Raw genomic sequence first — 22,635 nt, forward strand, 5'->3', positions numbered from 1 at the left:
TTTTTCCTCTTTTCTCACATATCCCGAAAACGTGTATATGTGCGAAAATACTAAGCACTATAGTTGTAATTTGTAGGATGGTAAAACAAAAGTTTTCTCTGTCGTATTACAAAAGATATACAAGCTGTATTGTTGTGCAGTTTTGCAATAAAATAGAGACGAGGGAGACCTCAGACTTTGAACTGTGTGTATAATACAGTAAAACACAGTCGTAGTCAGAAGACGCAACTTTTGCTATTTTCTCTCCATAGCTTTTACCTCGATTATCAAGAATATTTTATGGTTTCCTTTTGCAAATAAAATAACATTTGTTTTTTATAACCAATCTTCTGCTTCATCTGACTTTTAGTTCTTCCACTTTTAGCACAGAATCACCTTTGAAGAAAAAAAGATCAATTAAGTTCAATTAAATATAACTTATTCTTCTAATAATTAGAAACATTTCTTGAGTTAGAACTAAAGTTAGAATTTTTTTTTATCATTGATTAAGAGGTTAGAGATAACTTTTAAAATTTTATTTTAAACAAATTAAATAATTTTTATGAAAATCATTTCACAGAAGAGCCCAAAACATAATTAAATATTTAGAATATCTAAGGTATACTAGCCACTATCTTGAAAAAAAAAACAGATAGCATTGGTATTTATCTTTGATTATTATATAGAAAAATCCGGACCATCTTATGAGATTTATCATCACAACACAAAGGCACCACCTTTAAATTAAATTAAGTCTATTTTCACAACAGAATAAAAAATCCTTCAATTTTCATCACAACCCACAAATCTCACTGAGGAGCTAAAGAAAAGGGGGGAATAAAATGCAAAGTTGGATTACGCAGCAGAGAATATTCTTGAGGAATGTAAATTCACAAGCTTTCACTGTAATTGCTATTAAATTCGAATGAGAATTTAGGATTTTAACTTGGTCGCATTTTCCTCTTTTTCTGTTTTCTTTTTTTTATATATAGCAATTCCATATAAAGAATATAGTCGATAAATGCGAGGGAGGAAGTTGTAGATAAAGTTCAATTCAATCATGTAAAAACGATAAGATATTTTCACGTCAAGTTTACGTTTGTTTTCACCTTCGGGCCATTTGAATTTACCATTAACTTGATTGTCTTTGATTGAATATGTTAATTGAATTTAATTTGTTGAATGTAGAAACACATAATAATACTCAATTGTATTATTTTATGATGATTGTTCTGAGTAATTGTTTCATTGTATTCTATTGCAATTAATCCTGATGATAGGAGTTGAAACTAAAGACAATAGATATTTTAAAATTAATTAAAAATATTGCTTTATATTGTAAAATTATTTAATAAATAGATTTTCAATCACTTAAGAAAAAAAATTCATATTTTGGAAATATTTTTCTCTTTATTTGATTTTATAAAAAAAAAATTTATATAAATTAGAAGAAGAAAAGAAACTCGTAATTAACATTCAAATACAATTGCATGTGATTTATCTTTGGAGTGGCGGAACTTGCTGTGCATATCTTCCAATGTAGTTTCCGGGTGGATCATAATTTGCAACAACATATGTCTGTCCGGCTGCATTTGTTGCCATCCCCACACCCAACTGCCGGCTGTCTTTCCACACAACTTGAGTGAAATGTCCTGTTCCCATACTTGTGGGCTCGCGGCCAAACACGTGAGATTTGATCTCGGAATACCACGAATCCACAGCACTTTTTCCAGTCACTACCATCCCATACGACATATATATATTCTCTCCGTATGGTGAATTCTGTCTGTGAAACATCTGGCCCCTAGCTGCCAGATTTCGAGCCCACTCGTCAGCAAAGCGACACAAGTTATTGTTGAGGGTGAGAGGTGGTGACCCATGACGAGCCCGATATTCATTGTGAGCATTCAAGCATTCCACTTCAAAATTGGAAAACCCCTGAGACATTTTTGCACGCACCAAAGAGAAGCTTTTTCTCTATATATTCTTATAACACCACACAAGAAAAAAATAAAAGTGTACTGCCACCACGTTCCGCACCAAAAGTTACTAATTCAATGTGAAATTTATTATTTTCTGCATCATTTTTATATCGTCAAAAAAACGATCCCTTATCACTCAAGATTAAAAGTTCAAAACTTAATGGTTGGTAAATAGTAGGAAATGACATTGACTCATTGCCATAGGCGAAGGTGGGTATATTATGGAATTTATTGTATTTGGCAAGAAACAACGACTCATATCATTGATAAGAGAATTTAAAGAAATTCCTATACCTCACCATTGTTTTTTTGCACCTCTATATTACTCGGTGTTGGGGTTGTATCTTAATCATTTATTCGTTCTTTAATTCTTAAGAAAGGAAGATTAAATTAAGAGTGAAAAGATCTAGGTATAATTACATCACGAATATTTTTGGCAATTCCATGATGAAGAATAAGTATGTTTATTTAGAATTAATTTTAAAAAGGGAAAATATTAGCTTGGTATGATTCTTTTTCTCACTCAAAAAAAAAAGACGAGAAAAGTGTTATAGCAAGAGGAATGATTAGTGTATGACAATAAATAAAAATGACAGCATGTTGGGGAGGATATAATCTAATACGGGAGTGAATGTGAATCGTACCAATCATACCTAGTTTGAGGATGGTGGGAAGCATGGTGGAACATGATGAACAAATTGTTTCGCACACATAACTCATCATCTTATTTCACTCGTGCTCTCAATTTATCCCCGCGCGCTCATTGCAACCTCACTCCTTTTCATCATTTGCTCGGGTCTTTTTATCTCCTTCAAAATACTTTAATATTGCTCAACAGTACACCATGTATCTCCATCCCTTCCCACCACCCCCACGCGCATCCCCCAAGCTTTTCTCACAGAGGGAAAACCCTGCTTCTGTACTATTCTCCACAACGAATAATCACACAAAAAAGTGTATATTGTATCAGCCCGAGAAATTGACTCAAGATGATTTGTGGATTTCATTTCCGCTTCCCTTTTTTTCTCTCACTCTCTCCCACTCCCACTCCTTACACACAAACCCGCACAGAGCATACCCTTGGCTATGTGAATTTATGTATCTGTCCGAATGCCGTCGTACTTAAGTATTGTGGGGAAAATTAAAAAAAAAAAGATGAGAAAGAGAAAGGAAGAATTGGCAAAATGAAACACAGAAAATTTTGTATCGCGAGACACTAACAAATTATAATTTTCAAACGTGAGCAGAAACGTTAAACGTGTTTGATCTATAATTTTTTTCTGTCATTTTTTTTTAACAATGTTTCCTCCTGAGGGAATTTCTTCTTTACCAAAATACATAACAATGTAATAACAATTGTAGCTAAAAGGAGTTTATTCATTTTTATGTTCACAATCGTTGTGGAAATTTAAAGGAAAACTTTCAATAATGTATAACGATGCATTTAATATGTATCGAGGAGCTTTCTGTACCGTATGAGAGCTTTTTTCCCATTTCTCAGATTCAATTCGAGCAAATGGTCATTTGGCCTCTAAAGACATTCTCTCAAATGTTTTACCAACACTTTATTTTTTTTAAAAGTGTTTTTTTTTTTTCAAGAATAGCCTCTTAGCACATTTGAGCAAATGCTATGGCGGGGGTGGAAATGAGGTAATATGGGTATATAGCTTATTTGAGTCTGACATTTCATCGGCTTACAATGATATTTCTTCTCGTTCGCAATATTTCTTTTTCCCCGTAAGCTCAGAATCGCCGGATAAGTGGGTGACGTATGGGGCGGCACCACAGCTAAGTAGCCCCAAGAGCTATGAAATTCCTATACAATTCATATGGCGGTGGGCCTATGTGAGTGGAATACACAAAAAGTTTTTTTTCGCACCGAAAGCCTTCGAATAAAAGGCGAAAAATCCCTTTCCCCGAAAAAAAAAGAAGTATAAGGACGAAGAATGAGGATGGGAACATGGAAAAAATCGAATACATACCAAAATAAAATTCCAAAAGTCCAAAAAGTTTATATCCTTTTGAAATTTGTTTTCTTTCCTACCCAACATTCTTTTCCGCTGATTCTCTCTCTCTCTCTCTCTTCTGTTCCTTTTTCCTTCCCCTGGTTTGTCCTCTCTTCTACCTTTGCAATATGTATGTACGACGTGTATTGTAATCTAACTTTTGATACGGGTATGGATAGGTGAGTGGGCAGCAACATAATTAGCGCAACATTCTTCTCATCTTGCTTATACTTTTTCCATCACACCACCGATGTACCATACAAATAAACATGTACGTACACACCACATACATACATATACATACACAATACAGGAGTTATATATACACATAGTATAAAAGGAAGCATGACAAAAAGTTTCATAATAACACAAGAAATAACTTCCGTCCATTGTGAAACACACCTGGCAACCTTCTCGCTATAATTAATATAATTAAATGTGTTATATTCTTTATCATGAGTTTTGATGTAAGTTGCAAGGTGTGTGGGGGTGATGTTTGTGTGCCTCTTGTATCCTTTTTCTGTCACCCATACCTTTTGCAGGTAAATGATGTGATACAATAGGATCATGTCAACTTTTGGTATAATAAATAACGGATAAGAATAATACACGCGCGTCCATGCTTTTCATTTAATACGTAAGAAGGAGACTTTCTAAATCCTTTTATGCTGTTGTCGTACCCCCAAAAGCCCGCACATGTGAAGCATGAGTCCTTTCTGTAATTAGTTGAGGGTTTGCATCCGCTGTTAGTTCAAACATAACATACAACATAATATTGATTGAAAGTTAAATCACTCGCTATAGCTCCCCCCAAAAACCCCCTCACACTGTTTTTCCCACACATGTACCTCTACTATACTCACCATGTCTTCTCCAATGTAAGCTCCATTGAATGTTTGCAGTGTTTTTGAGATGACGTTGCTGACCACATCACTCGATTCTGGAGCATACTAAAAACCACATACACAGAGGTGCGCCATTGCATGGGAAGTATAGAGCGAGTAAAGGAGACGACCAAGGGATACTATACACTACAGACCAACCTCTCCCTATATAGTGCTGATGGGATAGTCAAGCATCGTTTGCACATATCACAATGTTTTGCTAATAAAAGCAAGTAAACTGAGGACAAGACCCCAAAATACAGGGTAAGGCTACAAAAGAGCAACACACAGCACGATTGCCACTTCCAGATTTTCTAAACATCGAGAAAATACTCCTCTGCACATCACACACATATATTTAGTATGGGTATTATGGTGCGACAGAATGAAGAAGTCAAGAGAGTCAAACCTTTAGCTTAATTTTGATACCATCTCATTGAACATGCACCAATTCGCAAAGTTACCTATGCCACGATGTTGGGTTTATTCATTTACCTATGTGAAAGGCTAAATGTTTTGAAGCTCACCCCTCCTCTGCTCCTCACTCAGTCACATACAAAACTTTCTGTAAATCGTTTTCAATCATAAATACATAAGGATACATACATAGGTATAGGTATATAGTAAATATTGTATGTTTGCAAACAGTTATTTATCAGCGAATTCCATTAAATGATTTTTTGTTGTTGTAATAGGTTTTATAAATAAATTTTAATTGCAAGCAAATAAAAACCATCAAAAGTACTTTTGAGGGATATTTTCATAGTCATTACTTAAATAAACTAAAATGCAAATTATTTATATTTAAACTATATGCCTTTGATTGTTGCTAATTAAAAAAACGAAAAAATCACAGCTAAAAATAGAAAAATTTGTGCGGAAAATTTAATTAAGATAATAAGGCTTTACAGACTTTGAGTTTAAGTCTGAAGTTTGTGTTTATTTTATTCCTTAAGACTTTCTAACTTGAGTCGTATTATTCTACCTAAATAAGTGTTTATTGGAAGAATATTTCTCATTACAATTATGCCTAAATTTCATCTATTTTATCATACTATAACAGTCAATCGTTTTAAATTACAATTAATTTTCAACTACTAGCAAGCTCTATAAATTATAAAATACACTGTCTAATACATTCTCGTCTCTATTTTCCTACTACTTGACAACCCCTTTTATGGATGACTTGAGACAATTTCCAAATCCCTTATGACAAATTCACTACTTGTAAAGGATTAAACTTGTACACATACATATAGGAGAATTCATCCCAATTAGTGATTTTCAGTATAGATGGATGGTGAGTGTTGTAAAGCAAATGAGATAACTCGATATATATGGGGGTAAAGTGAATACCGTGTGATTTTACATAAATAATTTAGTGGTAAATGCAGTATAATGCGATTGATAATCAAGGGCTTAATTGCATTATTGTATACGGGGGGACTTTAATCAAAGCTTGTGTGGTCATTGTTATCTCACATAGTGCTTTACCGTCTCACAATCCTCTAATTATACAAATTATCGACTCCCCAGTGATCTTATAAATTACATATAATAGTAAGTGTAGGTACGTATGTTCCTCAAAATGTCCTGATGGTGTTATATATATTGTGTATGGTATTGTATATAGTCGTTTAGCATCACCTCTCTATATATATTATGGAATTCGCACCATATAGTGCTAGAATACAGAGAGATATTCTCTCATTTGAGCACGAAGAAACATTAAGTTAATTACCCCCTTCGACCCCATCTCATTAAGTTAGTAGAGGGTTAGACCGATACTCTATATCTATTTGAGAAGAACTAAACATATATCATATATAGGTATATAGTACCTCCCTTTGACGATTGACTGATGTGTGCTACCATCATTGAAAAGATATATTGTATTATGTATTGTTTATGACCACTAAATATATATATTGCACAGTACAAGTGAGTGAGCTACTATATGTCCTTTAAATGACCACAAAAACAAAACACGAAATATATGGATACCGCCTGTCTATCGCACTCTGTCAAGTACCCTCTTGCTCGTCCCCAGTGGAGCCCCCCGACAATAGCTCCAGCACATAATTGCTTTAATTTAATGGTCGTGACAGAAGGTTACTTTTGCCACTTTCACTCCACCACACCGGCCTCTCCTGACCCCACACCCCCAACGTGGGAACACACTTATAGCCTCGTACACCCATCCTCGCTGATAATCTCCGCAGCTGTATTTGCAATAAACCCCACATTCATTCGAGTGTAAAGTAAATTCTACGCCGCCCCTCTAAAAGGGTTTTAGTATATATTTTAATTCATTATTTTAATTGATTCACAAAGAATGGTTTACTTTTCAACTTTGATGTAAATGTAAAGACCTTTTAACCTCCTACATTATATCGGCCATATATCCTTCCCAAAACTTAATTCATAAACTTTACGGTGAAAGGGAATATTTTAGAGAAAATTTTGATTTTTTGTTGAAACTATTGAAATTTTTCTCTTGTTTGCAGAAGATTTTCTCTTAAAATTCAGTCAAAGATTGTAGGTAGTTTAACACAACATTCCTTAGAGCTTTCATTGAATAATATTCTTGGAAATGTCACAAATATCAGCAACATTTTGTCTATAAATTATCATGGAGGTGCCTAGTAGGCAAAAGTGATTCAATGAACAGTGGAGACGCCAAGTCACTTTATGCATCCTATATAATAAATCGTTGCATAAAGGGCATTATATAGATAACGAGTTTTAAAGGTCACATTTTTTCATTGCAAAATTCTCCGTAAACTCTCAACATGTGTCAGTTTTGCATAACTTAACTCATTAGCTTAATTTTAAAGTTTATAAATAAAACGAGGTAAATTGTCGCTTCGCTCCAATTTACCTCGCCCCGCTTCGCGGGGATTTGTTGCGCTTCGCGCAAATTTTAGAGAGAAAATAAATTGTGATGGTTTAAAGGCCGATTTGGGCCACTTATCGATCCCAAAAGAAAAAAATTGCAAAGAGAAGAAATCAATTTTATACAACACTTTAGGCGCCAAATTCAAAAATTTGAAAAATTGCATGAAATCTATATGGGGGCTACCTGAAGGGGGGCTTTGGGGGGAAAATGAATACGGCCATCTGAAACCGCCTGTTATAAGGAGCCTCTGTACCAAATTTCATTGCGATCGGACAAACGGTGTGGATTTGTATAGAAAAGTCGGAACGACGATTACCAACAAACAGGCCTTTCTTTATTATATAGATAATTCTAAAAGACAACTCTTACCTAGAATGTCGCATACTCTTCACATTCTTTTACTTAACAAATGGAATGTTGTAAGTAGGTCAAGAATCCTATATAGGTATTTATCTCTTTATTTAACAATAATTGTTGGAAAATTTTAATTATCATGTAAGAGAGAAAAATGAGTTCAGTATAGAAGAGTTTTCACATCCACGACATCCTGTCGTGCTTCTGGCTTGAGAGTACAATAGATTTTTCTTTATCTATCAGTGTATGCGCTTTTGGGGGGGGGGGGGGGGTAAATAAGGCAAGATGAACACACCATAAGGAGAGCCCGAGGCGTGGAGTTCTCCTGGTCGTATACACTATACTTTCCACTTCCTTGAACCAACTTAACTGGACTAAACAAGAAAAGAAATATTTCCCATGTGGAGTTTGAATTTACTCACCATTCTACCTATTATATATATGTATGTATGGAAGAGAAGGATACCGAGGGAAGTATGTCTTATACCGTGAGCGCAATATATTGAGTGAAAGCCGTTACCTGGGCCAAGAGAGACCTGGGTCTCCGCAATCTTTGTTAAGTTTGTGTATCCTCCCAGCTTTCAATGTAATTTTCCTCTCTTATATGGTATCGACATTCCGGGGTTGAACATATAAATTTTCACCACGCTGCCTCACCACGTCCTCCCCCCTGCCCACCCTCTGGACCCCATCAAATGGCTTGCATCTGGGACGAGTAGCCAGGGGGGATGTGGCAAAAACTTTAGTGCAACCTTTCAGAGAGATTATTATACAATGAGAAATTCTCCATCGTTGTCCCTTTTGGTGCGCCAACAATACAATACACTACATCAAGCATTACTTTTCCCACTCCCTCCCTCTCTCTCTCTCACACACCCTCAATTCACCCACCAATCTTGGGCAATATTTCTTTCGATTGAGAATAAAGTAGAGGAGTAAAATGTTCCAATAGGTATTATATTGTTGTGCATTGCCGTGTGCATGATAATTTTCCTACATACAATATGCCACCCAATTCTTTTTAAGTTTTTTTTTGCAACAATACCTGCTCGAGGATATAAATAGACAATCTTTTTTTTTTAAGTATGTTACTTACATTACTTCCGTTTACTCCTTTTCAAATATGTGTACCTCTTTTTTCTGCAACTGAAAATAAAGTGAAAAAAAAAACAATGTGAAATACTTAAGTAAAATTGCAATTTTTATTGAATCTCAAGTGAATAAAAATTGTAAATCTAACTTCTTGCATTTCCTCCTGAGATACCTATGTACATAGTGATAAAATATAATTTCCCTTGAGACTTAAAACAAATAAATTTCAACGTTTACCCACCACCTTTTGCTACTTAGTAGCTGAAATGTTTATTTATTTTTATTCTCTCCGCATATCCATTCCGGAAGAACATTTATTTATAGTAAAACATTCAACATTTTAATGTAGGTTAGGTGAGAGTAAGTGAAGGGTGGGGGTAAATTGGATATTTTGATAATTTTGAATTTTACGATAAGAAAGAATTTCATATAAAGCTTTAAAGGAATTTAAAGAGTTTGAAAAAAAATCAACACACGAAAAGAAGTTTAAAAACAATTCAATAAAAGGCTTAAAAGAAGTTCAGAAAAAGCTCAAAAGATGCTCAGAATGTGTTCAAAAAAAACTTGAAGGACGTTCAAAAGAATCCCAAAAAGGAAGCTTAAAAAAGGAGTTTCAAAGAAGTCTAAAAGAAGTTCGAAACTAGTTCAAAATAAGTTCACAAAGGACTTCAAAAAAGTGATTTAAAGGTCGAAAGATGTTCAAAAGGATTTCAAAAAAAACTCAAAAAAGCACAAAAGGAGTTCAAAGGAAGCTCAAAAAGAAATTCAAAGAATCTCAAACAAAACTCTAAGGAAGTTCATATTATCAGTTTAAGAAGAATTCAAAACAGTTCACAATTTTTTTTAGTTAAAATTGTTTAAAGAGAAAGCATCACAATCTCAGAAACTTTCAACTAACATTGGAACCTCTGTCAATTTTTACCTGAAGAAACAGCCAAAAAATTCCGAAATGTACAACAATTTAAAAGAAATAGGAGAAATGGGGAAAAGATCACATCATGTTATTTCTTTCATGACCTACAGCTTCTTGTAAAAATTGTCATGCTATTATTTTTATCGGTAGTGCAAAGAATCTCTTCAAATAAAAGCACATACACCTGTACTACATATTCTCGTCTTACATTAAAAAGGACCCTCGAGGGATTTTTGGTGGAGATGCGGTAAAGATACATATATACACATACATAGTGTAGTGTGTACATAATGACTCCGTGCCTGTGCATTTGTGCTGTGTATGAAGAAAATTGAATTTTGGGGATGTTTGGCACACGAAAAGATGGAACAGCCAAAATGCATGTGAGAAACTTTATATCCATCTCTTGTGCTAATGCTTCCAGAATACACCTGTCATTTGTAGTTTACACACCGGTGTAAGGATAACCAAAATATATATATATATATATATATATAAAATGAACAGCTGAGAAAGGATGGAAGAGCCAAGTTTCCGTGATACACTGAAAATGGATGCCAGGACGAATCCGTCGATCCCTGTCGTCTTTCCAATTCCTTGTATTTTACGGCAAACTTTTCCAAATGGCACTGGGTGTACATTTATTGTGCCTCTCGGCAATTTATTTTGCTACCCACATACAAGTGGATATATATATTCATATGGATAGATATGAATATCTAACATAATATGTACATACATATAGAAGAAAATAGGGAGATGCTCTCTCTGGGTAGTAAAGATAGTGAAATGTGACATCCGGGAAAATATTTTGAATACTGTGGGTCTGTGTGCTGGTTTGAAAAAAAAAATCTTTTCATTTATGAGCAAAATGTCCTGAGAGCCCTCTCCTCCGTGTCTGCGTGGGAAACTAAATATATATGTGATACAGAGAGAGAGCGAGAAAATCCTTGGCATATTACTTTTGATGGAAACAGGCCGATAACTTTGGAAAATATGTCACAAAAGGCAATTTTGTCAGGGAGTGGGCACAATTCAAAAAAAAAAGTAGTTGTCGTAGTATTTCTACTCCGGAAGTTGGGATTTTTCTGGTACGGTGTTACATATAAGCATAAACATTGTCATGAATGATGCCAAAGATAAAAAATATATTTCATATCACATGAAAATGTCTCTCAAACTGTATTTTATATAACGTCAGATTGATATTTTTTTGTTGTTGTTCCATTCTTCCAACAATAGTAAAATTGAAATATGCAACATCCCCTGAGCAAAAGGGCGGGATGTGGGGGATGGGAGGGATTGCGTGTGTTTTAGATGTGACGGGGTTAGAGGTCATCAAAAATGTTGTACACACAAATAAAATAAATGTTTAGTGGCATCTCTTTTAAAATGAAATTCAAAGAGCTTTTTTTTGGCTTCAAAATTCATTTGCAGACAAAATGTCATTTTAAATATTTAATTTATGGCAAAAGAACGTTTATCACTAAGAGAGACTAAATTGTGGTGTAAGTTGCCTTTACACAAATTAAATCCCCTCTTTATTTGCTGAATTTATCCTTTTTCCCTTTTTCTCGCACGTTTCTTTTTTGTGTGCTCCAAAAGTCCAAACTCTTCCACTTCTTCATCACCACAAGGGAAATTTTGTATTTCAGTGCAAAAGGTGAGCTTTTTATGTAAGAAATGACTTTTTGGGCTTTCAAACAAAGTTATGCGATGTTGCGGACTTTCTTTATTTCTCAATGCGTTCTCTCTAAAATAATCCGTTAAAAGAGGGTTATTTTGATAAAATTCATTTGCAAAGATATGCTGCTTTATATACCTTTAACATTAAGCTTTTCATATTGGCTACAAAGAGATACAACATATACATGTGTGATCCCACTGGACCTTTTATTAATTCTGGCTCATAAATTACTCGTTCGTTCATAGTTTATCCCCCCGAGGCATGTTTCTCTATACTATATATACCCAACCTACCACCAATTCTGCTCTCTACCATATCATTCCTTTGCCAGCAACTTCTTGTGCTCCATCATGTGAATCAAATAGTCTTGATTTAGTACGTCCATCGATACTATAACTCTCCCTTCGCACACCGTATTACTTTCAATTATTTCATCGTGCTATATAATTTAATTTTCTCACTAATTATCCAATTGATTTCTTTAAATTTTCTTTAACAAAAAAAAAACAGAATAAAATATAGGTATATCAATGAAAGCTCAATTAATCGGAGCTTAATTTAAAGCTTCAATGGATGTTAAAATTAAATTATATTATTTTGGAATTTATGAGGTAAGTCAATTGACACACTATCACCCTCCTAAATGTTGGAGCTTTGTGTTTTGGGCTTTCATCAGATAAATAAATGAAATCGGTATAGTATGGTAATAAATTGTACATCCAATTGATTTGATGTGATTGAAATAAACAAGGTAGGTAGGTACCTTATACTACACCTAATTGGTGACTGAAAATGTCTTACCTCATAGTTATATACCACTATATGTATTGAATAGCTAGCATACAAGTCCTTTTGGAGAGCATCCTCTATCCTATTTAAATGTATAATACAACCCAATGAGATTTCACAGACATCAAACACTAGACAGAGAGGAATAGAATAAGATATGAAGGACTGATTAGATTAATGGTCCGACCCAACTTGAAGGATAATCTCTTTACTTCAGACAGATTTTGCCATCATGTTTCTCTCTCTTACTCTCAATATATGTAGGTTAATAGCTTGTATATGTATGTATATCCTTACAAACGTAATTACCAAATACTCTTTGGAATAAATAATATTCAGTTACCCCATATAGATACGTATTATATATCTTTAGAAAGCATATAGTAGCATAACTGCAGTGTGTTACATGTGCAGAAATGGATACCTTTTGAGGAAACAAAACCCCCCTCTTACAAGATCTTGTGCACAATATGCAGATGTTTCATTATAACCCCTTGACTACAGATTAGTTAAAGGTCAGAGGGGATATTTTTTATTCTGTTTTATGTTTCCAACTTATTAGCGTTGAATCCACCGCTGATATACAACCACTTTAGATTAAAACGGAAAATCAGTAGAAAAGATAACGGTTTAAGGAATTCACTTAAGGTTTTGGCTTGAAATTTAGAAAATAGATTATCTAATAGATTTTTAATCCTTCTATGCTCTATAATATTAAATCTTTAGATTAATCCTCAAGTCCAAAAGCTACAAGGAGTAATTTATTTAAATTTAAACGATATCGTATTCTGTATGAGCATTGTCATTTGGGTATTATACATATTTGGAATATTGAATGACCTTCAATATACATATTAGTTTATGATTAATTAAATCATTGCAATAAACACGTAATTCCAGATCATCGTCTGCGTAATATCATTGTTAATTCAATTATGTATGCAATCAAGGATATTATTGTCATCAGAACTAAATCATCTATCTATATGTAATGTATTATAGTTTGTGAATAAAAATTATCCGTCCATCCAATCATTTTTTATTTTAATTGTGACATGAAATAAAAATATTTCATCTGATTAATCTACGGTTTAGTGAAAATCTCTCATTAAAATTTAATTAAATGGTTCAGCAATAAAATGAAAATGAATGCATAAATCGTGTCATTGTGCTATTATCTCATCTATCAATGATTTCAATAAAATCAGCAGATCTTTTTTATATAAATTATGTTTGACCTCTGCTTTTATTAAAACATATAAATGTGGTGATGTCTGATCAAAACCAGGCGTCTCCATCTTGTTACGTTTTACTTAACCAACAATGAAAATATCTTTGAAAAATGTCCCACGTGGTGAATAATTTAAAATAAAAGAACTGTGTAAAAAGAATATCAAAGAATCTTAATGATTATTATGTTCATTTATTGAAAAAAAAATTCAAAGGAAGCAAAAAAAAAGTTTCAAGGAGGAAGGAATTCTATTGGAATCAGTACAATATTGTATAATTTATAAAATATCTAGATTGGATAAGAGGTGTGATTCTTTTTTTTTTGTATTCTCTCACTTAAAACGTATATAAATAGTGAACGATATGACCCCTTCTATTGTGTGCAAAAGGTAAAGGTGAAATTGTATTTGGATTTATTTCATGGGATAATAACAATCACACGTTGCTACCTTTTGCATTGTAGCATACATACATATATAGTATGGTACATAAAGGGGGTATTCATGTGTATATATGTATACTGCGGTATAATACATATAGCATATATACATACATAATAGAAACTAATCTCCTATGTTATTTACCTCACAAACAATCTTGTTTTTCTAATAAATTGGTCCGTTGGAACATTGGGAGCTAAATTAGGGCTTTTCTCCCATAGTTAGGTACATACATGGATAAGGTACAACATTTCTAAGACATTATATGCTGCCTTTTCACTATACTTTTACATAAACACACACGATGCTGAAGGTTTCCGCATTGAAACAATTAGGAAGTAATGTGTATATGTGGGAAAATCAACGCATAGCAGGATCAGGTATTGTACTTGCAGTAAATTGTTAAAATTACTTATTCTCGACTTTTCAATTTTTATTTTCTTTTATGAATTTTACTTCTTTATTTTTTTGCTTTTTTTTCAAGCTTCCGGAGCATAAAAGGACATTATGTACAAGGTATGTATAAAAAAAAACTAACAGATTAATAGAGATTTTTTATTAAATTATTGAGTTCAAAATCGTCTAATTTTTAATCAATTATGTAGTCAATTAAAAGCTCATGTTGATAATTAAAATATCATCATAGTTTCCCCATTAATCAGAAGCTCCATTATAACTCAATTATTCTCATATAACTCCATTACCAATACAAAGAGGATGTAATAAAATTTTTCAATCTCACAATGAAATTACCAACATTTTTTAGCTGTGATTCTTTCTTCAAAGAAGCACAGCTTCTGTGTACACTCAAAAATCCAAAGTCGTCAGATCGGGCTCAAACTTGGGATGACCACGAATTAGGGTCCCCACATTCCAAAAAACGTATGCGCCAAAAATCGGTCCGTCCGTCCGGCCGTCCGGCCGTCTGGCCGTCCGGCCGGCCGGCCGGAACCTTTCGCTAAATTACAAGAGAACGGTAATAGATAGAGACTTGCGGTCAACGGCAAAGTTCATATATCGACTGGAAGACATCCGATTATGAAGTCAAATCCCACCCCCCACCCCTTCGTCCGCCATTTTGAATAACCTCAAAATTTTGTTTTCGCTATATCTCAGCCCCTGTAATAGGTAGAGGTCTGAAATTTTGATATGTTGTAGGGGCCATCAAGACCTTTCCAACGATACCTCATTTTCGAAAATCGGTCAAGCCGTTTAGCCAATATGGCCGCCACAATTTTTCATCGAAAATCGGCCATAACTTGAGAACGGCTTGACCGATTTTGATCAACCCGGGGTCAAATGAAAGATATTAATGAGCCCTACAACTGCTCGGAACATTGCAAGTTCAAAAAATGACCGCAAGTGGCGCTAAAATCGAAAACAAAATTTTCGATGAGTTTTCGATGAATATCTCGAGCACCGCTTTATAGAATTGCTTCATATTTTGATATGTTATAGTTGGCTATAATATCTACCACCATGCCAAAAATGAAGAAAATCTATGTAGCCGTTCCGGAGATATCGCGTTTTAAAGTTAACATGTCATATCTTGAGTTGCATGACTAACGCCCCGCGAAGCGGGGCGTTTTATATGTACACATATAAAAGTAAAGTGAAATATATATATAAATGTATAGATATATACATTATATATACATATAAAAATGCAAAGATAAATATATATAAACTGCAAAGATAAAAATTAAATATAGCATGGATGGAACAGTATAAAGCGAAAGAACGGTAAGTAAAACTTACGGGCTGTGATTCTTTCTTTGTCAGTGAAATGTGAAATTGACGGAAAATTGGGGATGGGCAAATTTTGAGGAAGGCTTTCTCACGCACCGAATCACAGCCAACGCGCAGATATTTTGTGAAATGCCTTAATCGTGGGCGTTGGCTGTGATTCGGTACGCGAGAAAGCCTTCCTCAAAATTTGCCCATCCCCAATTTTCCGTCAATTTCACATTTCACTGACAAAGAAAGAATCACAGCCCGTAAGTTTTACTTACCGTTCTTTCGCTTTATTTTTATTATGTTAGTGTTGTTTAAAGTTTAAATAGAAGTTCGATTGGAATCATTGGAGTGACTCAAGTGTGACTAAAAATTTCATTGAGCTCGTCAAACAGAGGAAGAAAGTAAATTTGTGAAACCAGCACAAAGCAAACATTCGAGCAAAACACTGGGGAAATCTGGAAAATGGGGAGGAAATATTTTGAAAGTATTGTCCTTTCGTCATCGATTCAATCACCCCCTCATTCAGGTCAATTTCTTATATTATTTCATTTCTTGCATTCCGTTCGTTTATCTAACTCAATGACCAAAAGGATATATAGGGGAGGACGGGGTAATTTGGCCACTTTGGCGGTTTTTGGGATATATCAAGCAAGTATGGTAGTACGAAGAAAAACAAATAGCCCTATTTTGTAGGAAATTTTCCGGCCTAAAACTTTCCCATATAACACTTTTCTCTATCTCTATGAGAAATGGGTGAATTTTCCATTTTCCTGGACCCTTAGCTTAGTGGCCAAATTACCCCGAGCACGGGTAATTTGGACACTTTGGCGCACAAATTATTAAACATGAAAATTTTTGGACAATAAAAAAATTTTATTTTTTCGATTATTTTTTTGGAAGATAGGATATTTATCTAAGATTCATTTCCAGTAATTTGCCAGATAAAAATATTTAACAGAGCCTCAAACTTTATCATTTTCTGAACCATAAACGAGCATGAACTCAAAAAGGCCATTTTTCAAATTATCCTAAATTTCTTTTTCTAGCTTAAATCTTTTGTCATACTTTGCTTACAATCATTAAGAAAACATTAAAAGGCATAACCACAATTAATATCTTAAATGTGGTCGGAAAATTCTTCCGGAAAAACTCAAGTGGCCAAATTACCCCACTCCAATTTTCCGGATAAAAGCATTTCCACAGGAAAATCTGTTTGTGATATCGGAAAATGGATGTCACTATCGTATTTATGAGGGATCAATGACCCTTAATGACTTAAAAGTTCATTTTTAAGTGTTAAAAATTTTTCGAAAATTACGTACATTCAAAATGCCAAAAGCACTTGAAAAAGTGAAAAAATGATTTTTCTTAAACAAAAGAAAATCCAATGATCGGATTTTCCCCAAACTTGGTACGATTGAATATTTCTATGGAGAGTATAAACTGTAGAGAAATGGATTTTCTAGCATTTACCATACTTGAGATATTGCCATAAATGACTTTGCCAAAGTGGCCAAATTACCCCGTCTTCCCCTACACGTTAATCCTCAAGAGAATTTCTTCATCCTCTTTTTTTTATGTATTCAGTGCAAAATGAATAAAATATAGCACTAATACCTTTGATTGGAGACAAATGATAAGAAGGAAAATAGGATCTCCTTAAGTCTATTTGCTAACTTGTGCGTAATTTGTACGTAATCTTCAAATGACCATAAATTGATTTAAACTCTTTTAATTCAATGAGAGATTTTTTTCCATTATTTTTTTATAATTTATCAACTCATTGCAATTCCAAGATCTATGCATTTAATGTAGTAATAACAAAGGAGATTTCAAAAGGTGTCGGCCATCTTAATAAGTTCTTGTAACTGCTACATATTTCATTATTAATTCTAACATCTGCTTAATCAACCTCTGTACGGCAAAGACTACAAGGATTATGAGAATGATCTTCCATGAACATGAGTTTTAGGAATTAAGGAACTTTTTAAAATAAAAATGCCCTGAGAAAAAAAATAAACGTTATAAATGAAACAGCTTTTTAACTGATTTATTTGAAATTAATAGCGAAATATCCCGGGATTCCCGAGAAATACTGGATTTCTCGAATTTTTCCTAAAATAATTTTGAACAATTTCCACTGGAAAATGTATTTTATTTTCCTTTTGATGCAATTTTCATAAATATATTTTTTTCTAATTTCTAATTTGTAGGGAAATGTACCTATGTATAGTAGATTTTTAGAGATTGCAAGGTTTGCAACGAAATCTTTGTATGAACTAAACACCCAAATTAAGCCCAGTCTCCCCTAAAGAAGGAAATCAGTAATAAAAAAATTTTAATGTTTTTTGAACAATTTCTCACCTTTTCCATCTGCTTGCACATCTTTCGTCATAAAGAAATGGTTGAAGATCACTTTATCTTGCATTTCGAAGGTCTAAAAGTAATAATTTTCATTAATTTTTGCAAAAGAAAAATTCACACAAGTTTTTCCGTTAAACTGCAGGTGGAATGTTTCATTGGAATGTGGAAGACTTCCAATGAGTCTTCCAGTGGAAAGTAATTGAAAGAGTGGGCATTGTCACTTTTTTGATGACAGCGACTAGCGACGCCATTAGGAGCATCGCGTCTAAAATTTTTAATTTGTGAAAAATACAAAATAATACCTCTTGTGGGTGTTGAAAAAGACCAAAAAGGGCTCTAGTTTAATTAGTGGATTGTGCAAAAGGCAGTGAATAATGAGTGACTCCGGTACTTTTGCTCTAAATGACTTGGTGTGGTTAGTATTGAGTTTTTTCACATTTTATCACCCAAAACACCCCTAAAAACATCTTTTATGTGTTTCTATGCTTTCGCGGGGGTCTCACTGTGTCCGTGGGAGTCTCAATGTTTACTTTCCGGTGCAATATGTTGTGGGAAATATCCCCCGGAATGGGGAGTCTACTTCCTAACCTTAAAACTTTTTCTGGGGATTTTTTCAGCTAAGTTGTTTTCAGGGAAAAAGGGCCCCATTTCGCTCTGTAGAGATGAAATGTAGCGTCATGGGCGTGTTTAGGGTATTGTGGAAAATGCCACGCATATGAATTTTCTGGGAGATTCAATGAAATGGGGAATTGCAGAGACCCCCCGAATGTGCATGACCTTTGAATTGACGCCTTCTCTCTTTTCTCTTCATTACAGGGCTAAAATGAGGGGATTCTCACCGTGGCCTGGCCGGGTAAGTGTTTATGATGGAAATGCAGCCGGAAAAGCAGCATTGATGCGATTTGGCGCCACCTCTAAGATGGCTGAATGTGGAATTTAATGAGGCAACCACATATTTTGCGCCCTTTCTCCTGTATTTTGACCTTATTTTATCACACTCTTATCTCCTGCCCACTCTTACTACCATCTACTACACATTTACAATCCCTTTTTCCACAAAAACTCACGCCATTTGTACGCCTCTTAATTTATCTTTCCGGATGACGCGGAATTTGGCGGGAGATTTGATGCTCCCGAGAAATTTTCTATTTTCCCCTTTTTTCGTAATAAAAATTCAATAAAATTGGCGAATTTCTTTAGATTTTTTTTATTAACAAGAGCTCTACAAAAAAAATTGTAAATATGTTTGTTTTGTAATTAGGTTGTGGATCCACCACCGGAACTCCGGAAGATTGCCAAGAAGAATATCCCAGCCCAATGTATATTCTTCTTTGGCTCCAATAACTAGTAAGTCCTAAGCAGAATAAATTATGTTGAGTAAAAGACTCAAACATAAAAAAAAAAACTATTTTCTTTTCTAGTGCCTGGATTGAGAATTCCTTCATTCGGCCGTATGAGCAATTCAAAAGTAAGTTCATCACGTCCTACAAGACCGTGGCATTCAAGGAAGCCGTTGAAGCAATTGAGAAGTACATCAAGGACCCATCGGTAAGACTATACGCCAAATTCTATTAATTAACGCAGAGAACAGTGTCTAACAGAAGAACAATTTTTTCCCTTACTTATTTACCTCCCGCAGAGCTTTGAAGCGTCTCTCAGGCCAACGGAGCCTGATCCCAATGAGCAATTTGATAAGCTCAGAGAAGAGGAGGAGATTGAGTCCCCCAAACCGGTGGTAACACCCAAAAAGGTGACTCCCAAGAGAAAAGTGAGTCTTTTTTCCATTATTTTGTTGACGTTTTAACCTCACTTCAAATGCCAAAATAATTTTATTTTTTCCAAAAAAAAATAACAGGAGAAGCCAAAAGCAACTCGCAATTCCCTGAAAAAGGCTGACAATGACATCGCAACACCCCAGCCAGATCGTAAGCGTAAACGCATATCGGCCTCGCTGGAGAACAATGATGACAGCCACAATGAGATAGATGGATCATTCACGAGCCATGGTACAACAACAAGACGCAATGTCGCCGCATCGGGGCTGCTGAATCGACCAGCACCTATACCGCGACCTGAAACACCTGAGATTGACATGAGTAAAGTCTCTCAGACGCTAAAATCGAAGAACATTACGCCATCGTCGCTGCGCTTTGGTTTTCTCGGCTTGGGCATCATGGGATGTGGCATTGTGAAGAATCTAATTAATTCCGGGCATAAGGTTGTCGTGTGGAATCGCACCTTCACTAAATGTCGCACCTTTGCCGAGGCGGGTGCACAAGTTGGGGACACCCCGTCCGATGTGGTTGACGCTACGGACATAACATTCTCATGCGTGGCTGATCCTCAAGCTGCGAAAGACGTAAGTTTGTAAAAATCGCTCTAACTTCTTTCTTTTTTTTATTTTAGAATTATTTATTTCTTTGTAAAAGACAAAATTCTTGAAAATTTATCTTTTTTTTTTTAGATGGTTTTCGGCAATTGTGGCGTTTTGCAAGCGAGCTCAGTGTCTGAGGGGAAGGGTTATGTGGAGATGACGGGAATTGATTCGGAGACATCGACAGACATTGCCGATGCTATTGTTTCGAAAGGTGGACGGTATCTTGAGGCCCAAATTCAGGGGTCTAAGGCACAAGCTGAAGAGGGAACCCTCATAATTTTAGCTGCTGGAGAACGTTTGCTCTTTGAGGAGTGTCAGACATGCTTTGAGGCCATCGGGAAGAATTCCTTCTTCCTCGGAGACGTAGGGAATGCATCGAGAATGAATCTTGTCTTGCAAATGATTGCTGGTATATCACTCGCAGGCTTGTCTGAATCCATGGCTCTTGGTGAGTTTTTAAAAAAAATCTTTTTTGAAGGATTTTTCCTAAAAAAAAAAAATGATTTTTATCAATTTAGCTGAACGTGCTGGATTGCAGACAAAGGATGTTCTGGAAGTGTTGGAGCTCACTAATATGGCTTCACCGCTTATACTTGAGAAAGGACACGGTAAGAATAATAAATTACAACAATGAGAAAATTTGATGAATTTTTAATAAATGGGGAATGTGCATTTGCAGCAATGACTAAGGGAGAATACCCCACGCACCATCCATTAACACACATGCAGAAGGATCTTCATTTAGCACTGCGGATGTCGGAAACGCTGGAACAATCACTTCCGATTACCGCAAGTGCAAATGAAGTGTTTAAGCACGCCAAGCGTCTGGGCTATTCGGACCACGATGCAAGTGCTGTGTATGTAAGGGCCAGATTCTAACGTTAGATGTTACAAAAGGGGCGCACAAAACTGAAGAAAGAAAGATTAACATCCCCCCGACGAGATGGGTACACGCGCGCTCTTAATCATCATCCTCAAAAGATGTGAGCTCTTCTTTATAAGTTGGTTTAATAGTAAAAAAAAAAAAAGGTAGAAACATTTTTATTTCAGAACACAGACATTTCATTCTTTATTATTATGTTTTAAGAATATAATTTGAATATATATATTTTGCGTTCAAACAAACAATCAAATAAGAAATGTAAAAGGTAAAGTGCAAGCATATTTACCTCTAAAAGAAAAAAAATTGTATAAGTAAATTTTTCAAACAAAAAAAAAGGAAAAAAAACAATAACAGGTCATTTTGTGTAAAAGATAGAATAATAATAAATAAAACTAAACTTTATGTGAAAGAAAAACAAACAAACTTTGAGTACATAGAAGGAAAATCATTTTTTTTTAATAATCCTTAATCAAACACAATATTGTAAAAAAAAAGAGAACAATTCTGTTTAATTTTATTTCATTGAATTTTTAAATGTTAAATTCGGGAAATTATTCAATTTTCAAAAAATAATTTTGTTCTTTTATGAAGAAAAAAATAAGAAATTCAAAAATAATTTAGATAAATTGTAGCATTTTTTTTGTTTAGTTATTTTGCATAGAAAAACTAAAGAATTTTAATTGGAATCCCCCTAATTTTGCCTCCTGCATTAAATTTTAAGATTTAAGAAAATTATATTAATAATCTTTTTTTTCCTTTAAATAAAATACACAAAAAGAAAAAAAAAGTGTGGAACACATTGTAGGAGATAAGAGAAAAAGAAAAGCTTGGAAATTGCAAGTAAGAAATTCAATGAATATATACAAAAAAAAATATTGTGTAGTTTTAATATTTTATGGAAAATAAAGAGGTTTTCTTGAAAAAAAGAAAAGTTTTCTTAGACTGCAGTAAGTTGCAAAAGATCGTTGTTGTTGACCTCTATTAGAGATCTAATGAAAAAAAAAAAAACAATTTTTCTA

The 22,635-nt window shown here is 34.4% G+C and overlaps 3 protein-coding genes across 4 annotated transcripts in view; 1 reads left to right on the forward strand and 2 right to left on the reverse strand.

Annotated features, from left to right (window-relative positions):
- Nucleotides 1-9,250, reverse strand: part of LOC129788436 (uncharacterized) — a 111,590-nt gene extending 102,340 nt beyond the window's left edge. For both annotated transcript variants that reach the window (XM_055824520.1, XM_055824518.1), the window contains exon 1: nt 9,201-9,250. The gene's annotated coding sequence lies outside the window, so the exon portion shown is untranslated. The remainder of the gene's footprint in view (nt 1-9,200) is intronic.
- LOC129788401 (N-acetylgalactosaminyltransferase 7) overlaps nt 1-22,635 on the reverse strand; it is a 783,634-nt gene that overhangs the window by 102,340 nt on the left and 658,659 nt on the right. The window lies entirely within an intron of this gene.
- LOC129788407 (cytokine-like nuclear factor N-PAC) lies at nt 18,570-22,547 on the forward strand. The gene is made up of 9 exons (XM_055824452.1): nt 18,570-18,771; nt 19,173-19,209; nt 19,618-19,703; nt 19,778-19,904; nt 19,996-20,124; nt 20,212-20,715; nt 20,821-21,181; nt 21,252-21,341; nt 21,413-22,547. Exons 1-9 carry the CDS (start codon nt 18,731-18,733, stop codon nt 21,610-21,612), a joined length of 1,575 nt encoding a protein of 524 aa, XP_055680427.1. The 5' UTR covers nt 18,570-18,730; the 3' UTR covers nt 21,613-22,547.

Source organism: Lutzomyia longipalpis, chromosome 2 (assembly GCF_024334085.1).
Source record: "Lutzomyia longipalpis isolate SR_M1_2022 chromosome 2, ASM2433408v1".
In the NCBI taxonomy this organism is placed as follows: domain Eukaryota; kingdom Metazoa; phylum Arthropoda; class Insecta; order Diptera; family Psychodidae; genus Lutzomyia; species Lutzomyia longipalpis.

Bases quoted from the DNA above. Each gene is read 5' to 3' on its own strand.
- LOC129788407 (XM_055824452.1), top strand. From the start codon at position 18,731: ATGAGTGACTCCGGTACTTTTGCTCTAAATGACTTGGTGTG. The intron at 20,125-20,211 runs GTGAGTCTTTTT...AAAAAATAACAG, and splicing joins AGGTGACTCCCAAGAGAAAA to GAGAAGCCAAAAGCAACTCG. The intron at 21,182-21,251 runs GTGAGTTTTTAA...TTATCAATTTAG, and splicing joins GTCTGAATCCATGGCTCTTG to CTGAACGTGCTGGATTGCAG.